This window comes from Ctenopharyngodon idella, chromosome 12 (genome assembly GCF_019924925.1).
Source record: "Ctenopharyngodon idella isolate HZGC_01 chromosome 12, HZGC01, whole genome shotgun sequence".
Lineage (NCBI taxonomy): Eukaryota > Metazoa > Chordata > Actinopteri > Cypriniformes > Xenocyprididae > Ctenopharyngodon > Ctenopharyngodon idella.
In genome coordinates, this window is record NC_067231.1 from 4,046,959 (window position 1) to 4,065,423 (window position 18,465).

The 18,465-nt window shown below is 36.9% G+C and overlaps 1 protein-coding gene across 6 annotated transcripts in view; it reads right to left on the bottom strand.

Annotated features, from left to right (window-relative positions):
- LOC127523421 (transient receptor potential cation channel subfamily M member 4-like) overlaps positions 1-15,767 on the bottom strand; it is a 74,840-nt gene extending 59,073 nt beyond the window's left edge. For 3 of the 6 annotated variants that reach the window (XR_007932876.1, XR_007932875.1, XR_007932874.1), the window contains exons 1-11: positions 15,545-15,766; positions 13,935-13,996; positions 13,672-13,849; positions 12,271-12,451; positions 11,326-11,495; positions 6,598-6,766; positions 5,332-5,396; positions 5,015-5,248; positions 4,806-4,908; positions 3,227-3,348; positions 2,376-2,612 (exon numbers count right to left, since the gene is read on the bottom strand). Coding sequence is in view for 3 of the 6 variants with exons in the window: in XM_051914093.1 (XP_051770053.1) it covers positions 2,376-2,612; positions 3,227-3,348; positions 4,806-4,908; positions 5,015-5,248; positions 5,332-5,396; positions 6,598-6,766; positions 11,326-11,495; positions 12,271-12,451; positions 13,672-13,849; positions 13,935-13,996; positions 15,545-15,601 (1,578 nt within the window). In the remaining 3 variants the exon portion in view is untranslated. Of the gene's footprint in view, positions 1-2,375; positions 2,613-3,226; positions 3,349-4,805; positions 4,909-5,014; positions 5,249-5,331; positions 5,397-6,597; positions 6,767-11,325; positions 11,496-12,270; positions 12,452-13,671; positions 13,850-13,934; positions 13,997-15,544 lie in introns of all 6 variants that reach the window. The other 3 variants (XM_051914093.1, XM_051914092.1, XM_051914090.1) reach the window with 1 other exon arrangement.
- Positions 15,768-18,465: the final 2,698 nt, after the last annotated feature.

Here is an 18,465-nt window from a genome sequence, read left to right on the forward strand (position 1 = left end):
TGAAAATAATCTGTTATTTAACGGTGATCAAATTATATAAAGAAAGCTCAAAGAAAGCCCCCTTTGTAATCGTTGTAGCAGCGCGTGCTGAAGCTGTCAATCAAACAGCGAGTTTATCAGTGACTGACGTGCAAAACTCCCGTTTTATTCAACAAATCTTTTAGTTATATCGCGTTTGCACTGTTAGTGAAGATGAAAGCATTTGTTAGTGTACAGAAATTGAGTTGCAATGACGAGATCACTGCTTTCATGTGCTCAACATTGTCTGTGATTGGCTACAATGTTCATCTCTGCAACCTTTCATGCCACGATCTAAATATAATGCAACACTTTTCCCGATTAGTTAACCTTAGAGCTGTAATAGTAAAAACGCGCTAAAAGAGAGAGTAATACTTGGATATTTAGATATGCAAAGATGTTAGCCAATCACAGCAGTGGGCGTTTACACTGAAGTCTCACAGCAGACACGCCCCTTAAAACGGAGCGTTCAAACCAGAGGCTAAAATCAGGGTAGGAAAAATGCCTTTTATTCATGAATTATGACAATTTTGGATGTAAAAAGCATACTAACATTATAAGTGCACCCCAGAAAACATTATAAAACAATAAACCAATGCAGTTCATGACCCCTTTAATGTGGAACTTTGCATGTTCATAATACGGGTTCATCTGCTTGCCTGTAAAGAATATTTTTATTAATAAAGGTGTAAACTGAATATGGTCCTCCAGTATCACTGACTTAAAGGGATAGTTGTTCCAAACCTGTAGGAGTTTCTTTCTTCTGTTGAACACAAAAGATGATACTTCGAAGAATGTCGGTAACCAAACAGTCGATGGGCCCCATTGACTTCAATATTTTTTTTTCCATACTATGGAAGTCAATGGGGCCCATTAACTGTTTGGTTACCCATGTGTTCAGCAGAAGAAAGAAACTTATACAGGTTTGGAACAACTTGAGGGTGGGTAAATGATGACAATTTTAATTTTTTGGGTGAAATATCCCATTAATGCTTTAAGCCACATTTTCTTTATTATAGTTTTCAATGGGAAAATGCTTAACATGTTAGCACATTGCGTTCATATTCTGGGCTCATCTGCTTGCCTGTATATAGTATGTTTCATCAATGAGGTATATACTAGGAATGTAACAATTCACTCAACTCACGATTCGATATGATTCACGATACTGGTTTCACGATTCGATTTTCTCATGATTTTTTTTTTTTTTTAACAAAATGAGATTTAAATGAGAAAGTGTCTTTTGTATCATTTCTCAGACAAAATGCTGGATATTTCTTTGTGAAATTGAAATATCTTTATAACAAAACTAAATTGAAATTTTAAAACAAATCCTAAATCAAATAAATAAATAATACAAATAAATCTCTTCATATGAGTACATGAACAAGTTTATTTGCTCTATTACAGGCTGAACTATCTGTAGCCATTTAAAATTAGAGGCAAGCACTGCATTTTAATCACCATCCCAACAAAGATGCAGCTGCATACATGCAGCATGAGCAATTTTTAATTTAAATTAGATTGTATAATTTTTAACATTTGAAGCAAAAACAGAATGTTCAGACTTTAGCTTTGTGAAATTATGCTACATAAAACTTCATGACAGCAGACGGGCTGCATGAGAACACAAATTCACTAGCTACTTCTCATTTCGGAGGCTGCATCCTCCGGAGATCGCATTTGAAGGTTGCATACGTCATCAAGGGTGTCTTATTTAAGAAAAATAACCATAATAAAATTGAATGTTATTCCTCATGAGGTGTAAAACACCGTAATTTCTTTCTAACTTTGCAATCTAATGGTTACTTTTCTTAAATAAAACACCCTTGATGATGTATACAACCTTCAAATGCGATCTCTGGAGGATGCAGCCTCCGAAATGAGACGCAGCTACTGTCTTGACAGCAGGTGGTGCTGATGGAACAGTGGCAATACAGCGCTTCCATGGTTACCGCTGTAAACAAAGCAGCGCTGTGTGCTAAAACTACTTTAAAATGCATTGCACGGAAAATGAAAAGAAAATACCATCTAAACTTTTCTGAACACAGTCAGTTCCCCTCAGCTATACATTCATATAAATCCCCGCCCCCAAATGTATCGCGATTCATTTAGCATCTCAACCGACTTGAATAGTCAAGTTTTAATCGATGTTCAACTGGTTCCGGATGCATCGTTACATCCCTAGTATATACTGAATTTGGTCTTTTAATATTGCCGTTTTAGTACAAAAGTACAATACAGGTAAGAATAACTGGCAAGGGAAATCCTTGTTATGCCCTCCAGTGGATGTTCTTATAGGGGTGTGATAGACCAATTAATCTGCCGATATTTGTCTGATAATTTCCAGATCTCACCTCATAAAGGCTAATGCGGCATTTCTTATCATTGCTGAACTCGTTCTTGCGCTCATTCAGGATCTGCTGCAGCAGTTTCCCGGCCTGGCAGCTGTCAGAGATGGAGTTGTAAAGATCCTCCAGTTGGCCGTAAGTCAGGTAGCTCAAAATGTTCAGACCGTGGTCAATGAAGAGACGCACAAACTGTGGTTTATTGTTCATCAGCGCGTCAGTCATGGAATCTTTCAGATCGTCATACTGCATATGCCAAGATAGAAATACCAGGTTATCACCACATACCAGAAAAACTCCATTTATTTGATCAAAAATACAGCAAAAATTGTGAAATATTATTACTACTTTTTCTATTTGAATATATTTTAAAATGTAATTTATTCCTGAATTTTCAGCATCATTACTCCAGTCTTCAGTGTCACATGATCCTTCAGAAATCATTCTAATATGCTGCTTTTGTGCTCAAGAAACACTTCATAATATTGTTTATGAGAGTTGAAAACAGTTGTGCTAAATGTCTTTACTGTAACTTTTGATCAATTTAATGCGTCCTTGTTTTAATTTCTTTCTTTAAAAAAATAAAACTCACTGACCCAAAACTATTGAATTTGAACAGTAGTGTGTATGAAAATTTGGTCACACTGGTCATACTTATTTTATGTATTAGAGAAATCTAATACATTGGCGAGCCACCCCAAAAGACTGCCCAGCCAAATACAGCAAAATCTAACAATTCCCTGGGAATCAAACCCATGACCTTGGCTTTTGCAGTGCCAGGCTCTACTGTTTAAAGTACAGGAACACTCGACAACTTTCCCTAGTTTAAAAGATAATTCATATTTCCCACAATCCTCTACCTTCCAGTCGATGTTTCCATTGAAGAGTTCACTCTTGGCAATGTCCACTCTGTTCCACGTTACAGCAAGCCTCAACTCATCAGCATAGGGATTAGTAACGCCCGGAATGGGTTTTTTACTCGCTAACACACACACAAACACACAGCAAAAATGACATACAGAAAAAAGATTTAACAAATATTATAAACACCATAGGTTCACTGTAGACCAAAGCAGTAGAAGTTAAAGAGATGTACAAACACTGTAATAAACAGGAAAAAGCAGGGGTCTCAAACTGAAATTGGCAGGGGGCCGTTGCTGTGATTGACACCTCATAGGAGGGCCATTTTAACATTAAAGTACAAGAAAGTGTAAAATTTCTGAAAATTTACTTTGCATTATTTCTCATTTACTTCAAATTTCATTACTAAAATATTTTTGTCAAAAATGTAAACAGCAGTGTCTCTATCATTGTTACATACAGTTTTTAACAGTTAGTGCAAATATTTTTCCCTTCCTTTATTTTAGCTTAAATAACATCAAAACCCTGCACTGAACAACACTTTACTGAACAAATGCAATCCCTGAATACATTTGTACACAAATCTATTTCTTTCCACATTTGCCCAAGATGCTGTTTGAGCTTCGGTAACATTTATTGGTAGCATCGGGAGCGTTTCGGTGGTTTAAATTGACGCTCGCGACTTGCGCGAGTGCCTTTACTGTAATTTAGGCAAGCGTGCTCATAATAGAAGCGACGCGGTCGCATGCGGTGCGGCGCGCTCGTTTTTCTAGGCGCGCTTATGCCGCGGCGAGATGAAAACATCTCAACTTTTCAGAATGCCTTAAGTGCACCGCAGGTCATGTGACAAGGACCAACCGATCAGCTTCGGCCTTTACTTAACAACATCAAAAGCTCAGCCGAACAGCTGAACATAGCTGTAGAGGGCGGGTTTTTATTTTTCATCTCCATAAATATATCTAGTAGTAAAGCTAATGCAAGGACTAAAAATCTATTTTTATTTTGCTGAAACTTCCTCGTCATCGTGGAGCGCGTAGTTCATGGTTGCATAGCAACGACAGACGCCACGGGAGCGTAAGTGCTTTGAAGGAAGGAGAAAGCGGCGCGGCCGCGCTTTCCACGCATTTTTAGACGCGATATGTGAACGGCCCCTTAGAATGGGGACTTTTTCTTTGCATATCAGACAGGTAGCATTTTCAGTAAACTCCACGAAAAAATACTGCAATGTCCATCTATCTTGAAACTGTCTGTGTTCCTCATCCCCTTTCCTTTTCAGTTTGGAAAGAAACATTTCATTTGCACTTTGCAACCAAACAACAAATAAACTATGAAAGCCCCAAACCAGCTCTCTTCTCTTATCAAATCTGCCTGTGCACTTTTTTTTTTTATAGAATCATGTCATTCTTTTGAATATGGAATATGGTATGAGACAACTAGATAATAATAATAATAATAATAATAATAATAATTTAGTGGGCCGGATTATGTTTTATTTTTGAGATCAGTTGCGGGCCAGGTGGAGGGGGGCCATAAATGGCATGCGGGCCAGCAGTTTGGGACCACTGGTTTAAAGTTTACCTTGAACAAGCACTTTAAGCATCACAGTGTCAAAATTATCCACTCCTCCCTGTTCCGCGTCATAAATGGAGATGAGGTCTTTGTTTTGGTAGATGCTCAAAACCTTTCAGGTACCAGCCAAGCAACAAGAAAAAAAAAAGAAAGAAAAAAAAAAAAATCTGTTTTAGTACTTTGATGTTATATGATCGAGTAAAGAGTATGACATTTACCTTGTCAACAAGTTTGTCCATCTCTTGCTCTGAAGGAAAGTATTTCATTACTTTCTCCGCCAATCGTTCTCTAAGCTCCGTGTTGTGAGTCCCTTCCTCCTTCTCTGCTCCTCCAGTTGAGGTCATCGGTGCAGATTGCACGTTCTCCATGATGTCGCACACAAGATTGGCAAGCCCCCCCGAACCAGCCAGGACCAACCAGGGCATTGAATTCTTCAGAGAGATATCTAATGCCTGAAATGAAGAAGCATCATAAGAGAGAATTAGGAGATGGGACTGAGGACATTTTGCATGTAATTAAACCAGAATCTGCTCACCTCCAACATTGACGCTTCTCCAGATATCAGCATATTCAGAACAGGAATGTCAAAGCTTGCACTGTCTGCACATGAGATGATGTATTTCAGCAAGCGCATACAAGTATAAACTCCTCGTTGCTTTTATTAAACAGATCTTAATGTAACATATTCATTGATTATCATTAATATTTCAGTTCTCTGAAGCACTGAACTCTTACTAATATCATACTTAAAGGGGTAGTTCACCCAAAAATAACCTTCGTTTATCTTCGGAACACAAATTAAGATATTTTTGATTAAATCCAAGAGGTTTTTTATCTCCCATAGAAAGCAACGAAATTGCCACTTTCAAGGTCCAGAAAAGTACTAAAGACACCGTTAAAATAGTCAACATAACTGCAGTGGTTCAACCTTAATGTTATGAAGCGACGAAAATACTTTTTGTGTGCAAAAACAAAATGAAAATAACTTTATTCAACAATTTCATCTGTAACCTGTCAGTCTCCTATGCTCTTGACGCAGTTTACGTCTGAATGCCGGCTCAGTATTGTTCTACGCTGTTCATGTGAGCAGCACGACACGTGTGTGTGATGCTGACGCAGGAGCCGGCCAATACTGAACCGGCGTTCTGACGTAGAACACGGAAGCTCTGCAATGTGTCTTCAATGTAAACTGTGTATGAGAAAGACAGGGTAGAGAGGAAATTGTTGAATAAAGTCATTGTTTTTTTGTTTTGTTTTTACGCACAAAAAGTATTATTGTTTCATAACATTAAGGTTGAACCACTGCAGTCATTTTGACTATTTTAACGGTGTCTTTAGTACTTTTCTGGACCTTGAATGTAGTAATTTCGTTGCATTCCATGGAAGATTAAAAAAAAAAAAAAAAAAAAAAAAACCTCAGATTTCATCAAAAATATCTTAATTTGTGTTCTGAAGATGAACGAAGGTCTTACAAGTTTGGAACAACATGAGGGTGAGTAATTAATGACAGAAATTTCATTTTTAGGTAAGCTAACCCTTTAAAGCTTTGTCTTCTCTTGTAATATCCAAAATGGCCATTAGGTGGACAAAAATCTAAACCTCCCTTGTTCAAACCAAGGATTTGCTAGTTAACATGTTGCATTCCTGTTCAGTGAAACAACTGCAATGAAACCAAGAAATGTAAAGTCATCTCTACATCAGTAACATTCTATCATGAACAAAGTTTATAGGCCATTCCTAAGGGGACCCGAGTGCCATTCAAGCATGTAAAATGCCCTGAAAGCAGCATTTTATTTTGTACCTGTGCGCTGACGTGAAATGTAATCCTCCAGACGGGCTATGAAGCTGACCTCACCACCTTTACGCCCTATGGTCCCATCATCCACCAGAAGGAAAGCCTTGTAGTTATTATCCAGAGAGCAAGAGTCACGCGCTGCATTTTTGACTAAATACTTTGCGGGGAAACTTCCCTAAAAGAAAGAGAGAGACATTGTTGTTCTGAAAGACTGTAAACCATATGCAAATGCAGTGTGCAGTGCTAGTTTTTCTTTTTATATCTATTTATGCAGTACAGAGCATATAGACTCTGAACAGTATGCTTTTTTTTTTGTTGCATAAAATGCAAAAAACAAGTGGCCTAATACTACAAAATGTGCAATATACACTGCCTGGGTACCATAACTCACACTGCAATGTGTTTGACTTCCATCTGCAGTATAATGAATTAACAGACACAGAAGTGGAGGAGATATCAACCACAACTTGTAAGATGATTTAAATGTATTGCTAATAATTAAAAAAAAAAAATTACTCAAATTTCTAGAATAATATAAAATAACCTCCTAATTTATTTAAAAATAACAAAATATTAAATGATGGATGGATGCGCTTTTTGGGCTTCAAAATCTCGGGTACCATTCACTCCCATTATAAAGCTTGAAAGAGCCAGGATATTTTTTAACATAACTTCGATTGTGTTTGTGTAAAAAGAAGAAAGTCATATACACCTAGGACGGCTTGAGGGTGAGTAAATTATGGGATAATTTTTGGGTGAACTGTCCCATTAAGAAGTTCAAATCAACAGATGTTGTTATGAATCTGCCTGCATAAGGATGCGTGTCTGTCTTAGCACAAAGTGAGGAGGATAGTTTGAGCGACCAAAGACTTTCCAAGGATCATAGCTGAAGAACTGCAGAAATTAGTTAAGTCTTAAGTTCAGGGGGAAAAAAACTGCACCAACATCACTACAAGGAAGGAAAAAATCCTCTTTTCAAGAAAAATCCTCTGCTCTCATCCAAAAACAAACTCCAGCACATTCAGTTGCTACTGGAACTTCAAACAGGACCTGGTTCTATGGTCAGATGAAGCTTTTTGGCAGTAAACCAATCAGATGGGTTTGGTGCACACAGGGATAAAAAGTACCCCATGTGTATGATTAAATATACTGCTGGATCTTTAATGTTGTGGGCCTGTTTATGATGTTTAAAATGTTTAGCAATATAGCTGATGGAAATATAACTGATGGCATTTGTCGATAAGATTTCTCAAATGTTGACAATCTTTTTCCTTTTATCTTTAGCTAATAAATTCTATGTTGATACTTGAAATGTCGCAAAAGTTGTTTTGGAAACACTTTTTGTCGAGAAAAAGGGCTTTAACGCAAATAAATGTGGTGTCACATGACCGAATTAGCCTATACTGTACACGCAGTGTCCGCATTAGTTGTGTTGCTCCCGTTAAAGCACTGTAGTTCAAAGGTGCATCACAAGGATAATGTATTGAAATACTCTGCAGCTCAAGAAAATATCAGTGTCTGTCAAATTAAAGAAGACTGTTGGAGTTTTCAACGCTGATGAAAAGAAAGGTAAAATAAAATAAAATACAATACAGAAATGTTACCTCTGTATCTGAATTAAAAAAAAAAAAAAAAAAAAAAAAAGTACTACTGTCATAAAATCGTGAGTCTCTTTCGATTTCATGATCAGAAGCGGTTCTAGGCTACATGACAAATGAAAATCACAAATATGACACTTGTAAATGAAATAATTTTGCAATTATTGCAATTTATTAATATAGAATTTTATCTCAAATAAATTAGGAAAATAAAGTGGTTGACTCAAAGCTCTAATAGAATTTTAGAAATGTTATGTGACAATAGGTCTCAGTTTAGCTAATGCACATGAATTGTTTGCGTTCCCGGCCACGTCAAACCGCGATTGGCTTGACCACATGTTCAAGGCATTAAAAACTGTTGCGATATGCAAATATTTCACTGTACCAGTCTTTTTATGTACCCTAAAAATTTTTGCATACAGGACAAATGAACTGCTCTGTGTCCAAACCTGCGTTTCTTCAAATATAGGCAGTTAAGTCCTGTCAGACGAGCTGCTCCACTTCACCATCGTCTTCTTATATTTCATATTAAATAACAGTATAAGTGAAAATAAGCAGTAGCCTACTGGCAAATTTCAATTTCTCATTACTCTGTACATTTTACAAATATTTGGGATGCAAACGATTTTGCAATATACGCAAAATTATTTATGGAAACGGCTCAAGAGCAGATTTTTTTAGTGATATAGCAAAACTTATGCAACGTCAGTACACACACCATTTTATCGGTAAAAGGCCAACTGGATAGAGACATCCTCAAGACAGCAAATTTCGCAAATATTTTTTTGCACATATTTGCTTTGTCGATAACAAAACAGCGCAAAAACTGGATGGAAACTTGGTTAATGATCCAAAAAAAAAAAAAAAACAACAACATCAAAATCAACAACAAAATGGGTCACTGAGAACTATGGAAGCTTGTTTCCGCCACTCAATATAAAAAAAATAAATAAAATAAATGTAATTGTGACTTTTTATCTCACAATTCTGACTTTTTTTTCTCAGAATTACACGCTATAAAGTCTTTTTTATCACAACTGTGAGTTATCTGATGCTTCAACTTCTGATGTTTCCAAACAGCACAGCAGTAATGACTTTATGAACTTTTTTACTTGCAAGATTGATAATATCAGAGAGAAAATTATAACCATGCAACTGTCTACTATAGTATCGCATCAGTGCATTGTAGTGTCCCTGAGGAAAAATTCCATTCATTCGCTGCTATAGGAGAGGAAGAATTGTCTAAACTTGTTAAATCATCAAAATCAATAACATGTATGTTAGACCCCATACCGACTAAGCTATTGAAAGATGCTTCCAGAAGTCATAGATCCTCTTCTTAATATCGTTAATTCATCTTTATCACTAGGATACATACCGAAAACTTTTAAGCTGGCTATTATTAAGCCTCTTATTAATCCACAACTTGATCCTAGAGAATTAGTCAATTACAGGCCGATCTTGAATCTACCTTTTCTGTCAAAAATACTAGGAAAGGCAGTATCATTGCATCATTCCTTCTTAGAAAGAAATGGTATCTGTGAGGATTTCCACTCAGGATTTAGAACATACCATAGTACTGAGACTGCTCTTATTAGAGAGTCACAAACAATTTGCTCTTATCATCAGATCGTGGTTGTATCTCTCTATTAGTGTTACTGGACCTCAGTGCTGCATTCGACACTATCGATCACAAGATTCTCTTAAATAGAGTCGAAAATTATGTTGGCATTAGTGGAATCACATTGGAAGAGATGAAGAGATGTCATATTGATCACAAGTTCAATATGGAGTACCGCAAGGCTCAGTACTAGGACCTCTGCTTTTCACTCTGTACATGCTACCCTTGGGAGATATCATTAGGAAGCATGGCGTTAGTTTTCACTGTTGTGCTGATGATACTCAGTTCTATATTTCTTTGCACCCTGACAAAACTTACCAATTCACAAAATTAATGGAATGCATAGCTGATATAAAAAAATTGGATGACCAGTAATTTCCTACTACTAAATTCAGAAAAAACAGAGATTCTAATTATTGGACCAAAAACGTCTGCACATAATAACCTAGAATCCTGTCTAACACTTGATGGCTGCTCTGTTAAATCTCCATCGTCAGTTAGGAACCTGGGTGTGCTCTTTGATACCAATCTCTCATTTGAAAGTCACATTTCTAGCTTTTGTAAAACCACATTCTTCCATCTTAAAAATATAACTAAACTACGACATATGCTCTCAATGAAGCATGCGGAACAGTTAGTTCATGCATTCATGACCTCAAGGCTAGATTATTGTAATGCTCTACTGGGTGGTTGCCCTGCACGCCTAATAAACAAACTCCAGCTGGTCCAAAACGCAGCAGCTAGAGTTCTTATTAGAACCAGGAAGTATGACCATATTAGCCCAGTTCTGTCAACACTGCATTGGCTCCCTGTTAAACATCGTATAGATTTTAAAATCTTGCTAATCACTTACAAAGCACTAAATGGTTTAAATCCCCAGTATCTGAGCGAGCTCTTAACACATAGTCCTTCACGTCTATTGCGATCTCAGAATTCAGGCCAATTAATAATACCTAGACTATCAAAATCAACCGCAGGCAGTAGATCCTTCTCCTATTTGGTACCTAAACTCTGGAACAATCTTCCTAGCATTGTTCAGAAAGCAGACACACTCTGTCAGTTTAAAACTAGACTAAAAATGCATCTCTTTAACCTGGCATACACATAACACATTATCAATTTATGTTTTCAAATCCATTAAAGGATTGTTAGGTATTTTTAGGTAAAAAAGTATCGAGTAAATCGGTGCCAATAATTGTGACTAATGTGTATTGGAGAAAACATTTCACAATGAGATTTTCCCCACATTTTCAACTGTTTTACTTCAATGAAAGGTTCTATTTTTGTTATTTTTTAAAATAAAACATCAAAAGGATTAACAATGCAGATTTATTTTCAAAGGCTTCTTTTGTTCATGTTTGCCAAGGGTGCCAATGATTCTGACCAGGGTAGCATTTCCCAAAAGCATCGTAAGCCTCGTAGCTCTATTGGTGGCAATGGTTCTACAATCAACTTAGGCTTACGATGCTTTTGGAAAACACAGGCCAGGACTGTATACTTTTTAAGTTGTGTTACCTCAGGGTTGACGAGCTGTTGGTGATCTTTTACCAGGCCCCAGGGAGCAATGCCAATGAGAACCACTTTACTGAGAGTGACAGAAGACGTTGCGGTGGCATAATCTCTCACAGCTTCTCCTATACTCCTGCCGAGGCCTTCCTTCAACCCCCTACTTATGATCCATGCTCCTATACATAAGCCACATCCAAAATTAACTTTTTTTGGTAACCAGACAGTTGATGGTAGCCATTGACTTACATAGTAGGAAAAAAATACTATGGAAGTCAATGGCTACCGTCAACTGACTGGATGCCAACATTTTTTAAAATATCTTCTTTTGTGTTCAACAGAAGAAAGAAATTCATACAGGTTTGGAACATCTTGAGGGCAAGTAAATGATGACAAAAGTTTGATTTTTGGGTGAACCATCCTTTTAAATTGCATTGTGCATTATTTTATTTTAGTAAAATGTAAAAAAAAAAAAAAAAAAAATTGGCTATATACACACAGAGAAAAACTTGCTGGGCAACTATCCCGACAAACCAGGTTGATGAAATAATTAGTCTGGCATGAATTTGTGTCCTGGTAACTGGGCCTCTGATGACTTGCATTCATTTACTTTACAAGTATGATTCATATTCATACTGCTTGCATCCTGACAGTTCACAATAGAAGGCACATTGATAGCTGAAGTTTGCTCAAGCAACTGTGGTCATGCACTTCTGTATCTTATTGATCGTTTCAGGCATGACATTTAGAAACAAAGAGTCACATGGCATAACCTAGCAAACCTTTTCACAAATAAGAGGGCAATTATGCTGAAAAATTACAGTCTGCAATAAATCAAAATTCTACTCAGATATCAAAACTTTTACACAGTTGAGAAAGTAGCATAATGAAAACTGTTGTATAGCATGGAAATGTATGAAAAACAATGAGATATGCGTGGAGAGAAGAAGACACCTGTGCTCTGTGCAGCTTTAACCAGCCCCTGCCTCAGCACCTCTCGGACCCAGGTCTTGACCTCTGACCTTTTCTCACCACCAAACACTGACACCACCAGGTTGGGATGTGCCAGTTTCCAGTGTTCTCTCATGACATTGAAGACCCTGGAAGGATCTGTGGTGCTGGAGAGACGCAAAAACTGGGATAAAGAGAAGGGGAGTGAGACAAAAGCAACTGTAAGTTACAAAAACAAGGTACTGATTTGTTAAATATGGTTGTTTCTTCAACTATGGGCAAATTTTATGTCCCAGGGGTTGATTGCTATTAAAACCTTTTTTGTAATATAAAGACCATATTTAGGGTACGTTTCCATGACAATGATGTACTAAAAATGGAAGTTTTTCCTTTGCATTTTTCACATACAGACGACACCATTGTCCAAACGATCCCCGTTCACAAGGGAAAACACTGTATTATAAATGCCAGCCAGTAGTTGGCGATGTCACTGTATAGAAACACTACACAACTATAGACTGGACATGCAATACACATGCATATGACGTCACTGTTTTCACAAATTTATGTTTTTGTACTTTACGCAGAGACAATAACGATATAATTTTCAAAAACCTGCACTTTGAAACTTGTTTTCAAAAGTTTGCATTTTCAGGCCCCCAAAACGCCATTGTCATGTAAATGAACGGCCAAAAAGCATAAAAAGTTTTCAGTTTTCGGTGTTGTCTAAATGGCCCCTAAAACTGTACACTTTTTACCATGACAATTATTGTTGCTGCTTTTCAAAAGCTTTTTTTTTTTTTTTGGTAAAGATTTTATTATTTTGCCCTTGTCACAGATGCAAATGTTCTAAAATGCTTCATTATTTAATATTTAATTATTTATTATTAATTATTTTAAACAAAAAGTGAGAACGCAACCCATTTTTAAAATTAAGAGAAGAGGAATAAGAACAAAACAGCAATTAAACGTGAAAAACTGTAAATTACAAAAAACTACTAATTTGTGAGATAAATTATGGAATTTCTTCATTTTGAATTGAAAATATGCTTTTATTTAAATGATGTCATTCATAACTGAATCTGAAGAGACAAGAGACATTTTTTACATATTTGACATACAAACAAGAGTGAATGTGTGCATATTTTTAAATAAAATATTATTTGCAAAGAGTTTAAATTGACTACTTCACAACCTAGAACTTCTTTTAGTGTTCTTATTTCTTCTTTATTCCTTAAATCCCTTTTAATCCTTTATTTAATTCATATAAGTAAAAATATTTTAAATATTTAAAAAAAAGAAAAAAGTTTGGTCCCCCCCCAATGTTCAATACATGGTTACAGCCCTGATAATATCTATACATTTATAGCTCAAACAGCTCAACCACAATGGAGAGGAACTCACATAGCTGTGTCTCTTGCCGGCCCCAGCGAACTCCAGCTCTCCATAGGCATCTGTGGGCTGTTCGCAGGAGTGCTGTGCACTGTCCCAGTGACTGACCATGGCTGTGCTGAAGTTATCGCCCAGGGCTCCTGAGGGGTGCGTGTCTCGCGTGGACCCACACTGACACAGACCGCCATTGCTACAAAACAACAGACGGAGGATCTGTCCTACAGAAGGAATCTAACACAAGAGATACTGAATACTCACCAAGTCAGACATCTTACCTGAAAGAGTCCTCCACAAATGTTGTGCACACTCTCTTTTTAAAGAAATGTGGAATCCAGCTCTAAAATCAATAACAGAAATCACTTTTAATTAATGCACTAAAAACATGATAGCTACTGTATAACAGTGGTCTGAGACTTACAGTGACACTGTAAGCAAGATAAAGCTAGTATATTAAACTGATCATGTGATCTATTGAAGATAAAATAGTGCAACTTGTAACACAATCTTATCTAATGCTTTTGCTCAAGGAAGGTCAGAATGAGAATCAATCACAAAGCTAGGGTAAATGGCTCACTTTACCCCAACACCTCTTGTAATTTTATCATTAAATCCCCACCCTTCCCTTTCATCAGGAAAGCAAGACAGACCAGTTTACCCTTTACAGTGCCTCATCACTTATTTAGATCATAATTTGTCAGCTTTGTGTTTAGTTTCCTCATTGCATTGTTTGGTACACCCACTAAGAACAATCATAGTCTTCTATGATAGTATTTTAATGCAACTTTGATTAAAATGATAATTTAGATGCGTTGCCAACCTCAGGTTGTTGACTGTAAATCACTAAAAGCATCTGCCAAATTACAGCTTAATATGTACTTTTTTAGATACGTCTGGACATGATGAAGACAAAATTTAGTACAACCCTGTAATATTCAAAATTCTAAACTTACATTGATTTGAATGAATGTGGTGGTGAATTGGTGGTATTTTGTACTTTTGTACTGTATGGATTGATTACATTGATTTTAATTTAATTACTGACGTAGAAAATGAAACTGAAACTCTGAAATCCCATAAAATTAGGAGGGAGTATAGATTTCGATGAAATAGTCCCAGCATTAACGCTCCAGATAAATCATTTGTTATTAAAGCATCTACGTTCACAAACCACTGTTAATTTTAACATGAAAACAAGTATACTGTATGTGTGATTTTGCATGGCAGCCGATACAAATTATAAATAACAATTGCCTTTCCTAATGCAGCAAAATCCTGCTTTTTGACTAGGCCCGGTTCCAGAATCAAAACTACTGCTTCTGAAATTAGTGGGGGTATTTTTCGTCCTTTTCTATAGCCTATGATGATTACTGTGTCAGTCATCGCAATTTTTTGTTATAGAGGATTTTCTAGCGTGCAGAACTCAGCACAGAACTCGAGCAGTGAGTGGATTCTAACTTAAACACCTGTGATTGGCCGTTGCGTTCAAGAAATCAGCAAACAGGCCTGTGATTGGCTACATTGCTCACCGAAGCGAAAACACGTTGGAAATTACGCACTGGATCGTTTGCCAAAGAAGCAGAAGCAGAAGCAGCAGCAGCAGGCAGTGGTTCGTTTGAGTGAGAAAATTACACGATAGTATCAAGTCCGTCTCCTTCGGTCCATGGGGGGGGCCCCCCCAAGACAAACACCCATGGGATGTTGTTTGAAGAAACAAACTCCCTGCAGTCCTGCTCATAGCCAACATTAAATCGAAACGATACTGAATGAATGCAGTAGGTCTTTAAGAACATAATATATGACCAACAAACATCTGAAGCGTGTTTGTAACGATACAAAATCACGAGCTGCCTCTCTTGTAGCCTACAGACCTTTCTGACAGACTTACCACATCTCTTTTCGGCATCACGGCCACTCCACCGTATTCAATGTCCTTTTGATTCATCTTGGTTTGTTTATGGACTTTACGAAGTCGCTGTTTGTAGGAAGCTCCACTTCAAAGCGTTCTGCAGCAGCGCGTAATGTCCATGCCATCCGTGAACGAGGATCGCTAGAGACTGTGGAGTTACCTGAAAAATCAGGTGTAACCAGCGCGCGCAGGGTGTGGCTACAGAGGAGAGGGCAGTGTTGCCAGACGTACGATAATTATCGTATTTGTACGATAATTTTGACCTCTGTACGATGTACGGTCAATAATGAAAAAAATCCTATAATGTACGATAATTTCAGAATTTTGTGACACTTCAAATGATGGTCGTTGTAATCATAGGGCTCATTGATCTAGCTGTGGATCCTGTGGATCAACGTCCATCTCATCTCACGTTACGTTTTCTCGGCCAATCATCGTGGAGAACGACTCTCTCTCTCACGAGCACAAGTAACGTTCCTGCCGCGGCGCTAAGTTAGGCAAGTTGTTTCCCACTAAGGTAACGTTACGCCTAGTTATTTATCTATTGTGGTAATTTGCAGGTCGTGTCAAAAAGTTATTGGTCTAGATAAATAGCTGTAGATAAACGTTTGACTCGTCAAGTCACATTTATGTATATAGTGCTCTTTACAATACAGATTGTGTCAAAGTAGCTTTACAGTGATAGAGGGCACATAATTTTGGCTGTACAGCAGCTCTAGAAGAAAATAGTGTGATTGTCCAGCTTAAATAAGTTCAGTATTGAGTCATTCCGTTATTAGTTATTAATTTAGTTAATTTATCTATACAGCAGCTCAGATCAAAACATATAAAAAAGTCATGTACGATAATTTTCTTTCAAATACGATCATTTTGAGTTTCTGGTACGATACTTGGACTTTTCCAATCTGGCAACACTGGGAGAGAGACAGACAGACTAGACAGTAGCTGTGAGAAGAGAGATAATGATCATTGTTTACTTGAATCAAAAAATCCGGTTCCAAAAATCACCGTCAGCAAAATACCAGGTTATAGTTGTTATATTTGGTTTGGTTTGTTTATTTATATAGCTCTACTAAAAACAACCGAGGTTGAACCAAAGTGCTTTATATAATATCAGTAAAAAAGTAGCAAACAGACGATAATAAAAGATACACGTATAAACAAATCAAACATCATAGACACCACATTCACCGCATACAAGGGTCAATATCACTGTAGGGTGCCTTTTGGTGTCCTGTCCACATGTCCACCCTGTCGGCATAAAATACGCTGGAGGTGATTAGAATACAATATTTTCAAAATATGTAAGTTTAAATATACCAAATTCTCTTCAACAACCAGACTACCTATTTAGCTAACCACAGTTTGTTGTAGCCTAGCTATAGCTAGTCTGGTTGTGAAGAGAATTTGGTATATTTAAACTTTAATATTTTAAAAAAATATTTTGAATGTTTTGATGTTATTACATGTTAAGCTTTGGCAAAACAAGTAAGCTAACTCATATGAAGAAAATTCATCAGCTGGAAAGTCACCAACTTACACACCTCAGCTGTTGAAATTCCCGCCACTGAAGAGACAAAAAAATCTGTTGTCCACTAAAGGGTATGGCCTTTTCTTAAAGGGACAATTCCCCAATAAGACAGGGTGGACAACCATTCAAGGGACATGAAAAAACTCTTCTTTTTTATTAAATAAAAATATTGTTTTTATTACCAAATGATCAATACGCTCAAATTGAGCAATCTCTTATTGAACAAAATATTAGGAAAACAAAAATTTTTACATTTTATGATTTGACTGTATTTTACTCTCATTCAAATTTAATGAGCAGTGCAAGGGACATAGCAAAATAGCACGCATCCTCTTATATACAAAAAAAAATCTAGAAAATGTATCTAAAGACCCAAGTAATGCTTTTAATATGAATATAAAAACTTAGTCTAATATAACACACCCTTTCATAGTCATTTTTATGTTAAGTTATCATGGCAAATTAGTTATTTATGTACAGGACACCAAAAGGCACCCTACAGTGATACTGACCCACAAGCTTAACTGTTGTAAGCTGCCTGAACTAAGTGAGATTTCAGCAGGTACCTGAATGATCTAATAGAGATCAAATTAGCAGATCTAATAGATAGAGGCAACTCGTTCCATAATCTCGGTCCCATAACTGCAAAGGCACGAATGCCTTTATACAGGCGATTTGTCCTTGGTACTGTAAGTAGTTTTTGGTTTTCTGACTGCAGTGCTCTATTTGCTCATTACATCAGGGATAAATTTTCCTAGTTATCTCAATGGCAAAAAGTGTCCCAATTTACCTACAGACGTGGACAAAATCGTTGGTACCCTTGATAAATATGATCAAAGATGACTGTAAAAATAAATCTGCATTGTTTATCCTTTTGATCTTGAATTCATAAAATTAGCAAAAATCTAACCTTTCATTGAAGGAAAAGAATTGAAAGTGGGGGGAAACTCACATTATGAAATAAATGTTTTTCTCCAAAACACGTTGGCCACAATTATTGGCACCCTTTTATTCAATACTTTTTGCAACCTCCTTTTGCCAAGATAACAGCTCTGAGTTTTCTTCTATAATGCCTGATGATTTTGGAGAACACCTGACAAGAGGTCAAAGACCATTCCTTCATGCTGAATATCTCCAGATCCTTCAGATTCCCAGCTCCATGTTGGTGCTTCTTCTCTTCAGTTCACTCCACTCATTTTCTTTAGGGTTCAGGTCAGGGGATTGAGACAGCCATGGAAGAAGCTTCATTTTGTGCTCAGCGACACATTTTTGTGTTGGTTTTGATGTTTGTTTTGGATCATTGTCCCGATGGAAGATCCAACCACAGCCCATTATTGGATTTCTAGCAGAAGCGGTCAGGTTTAGATTT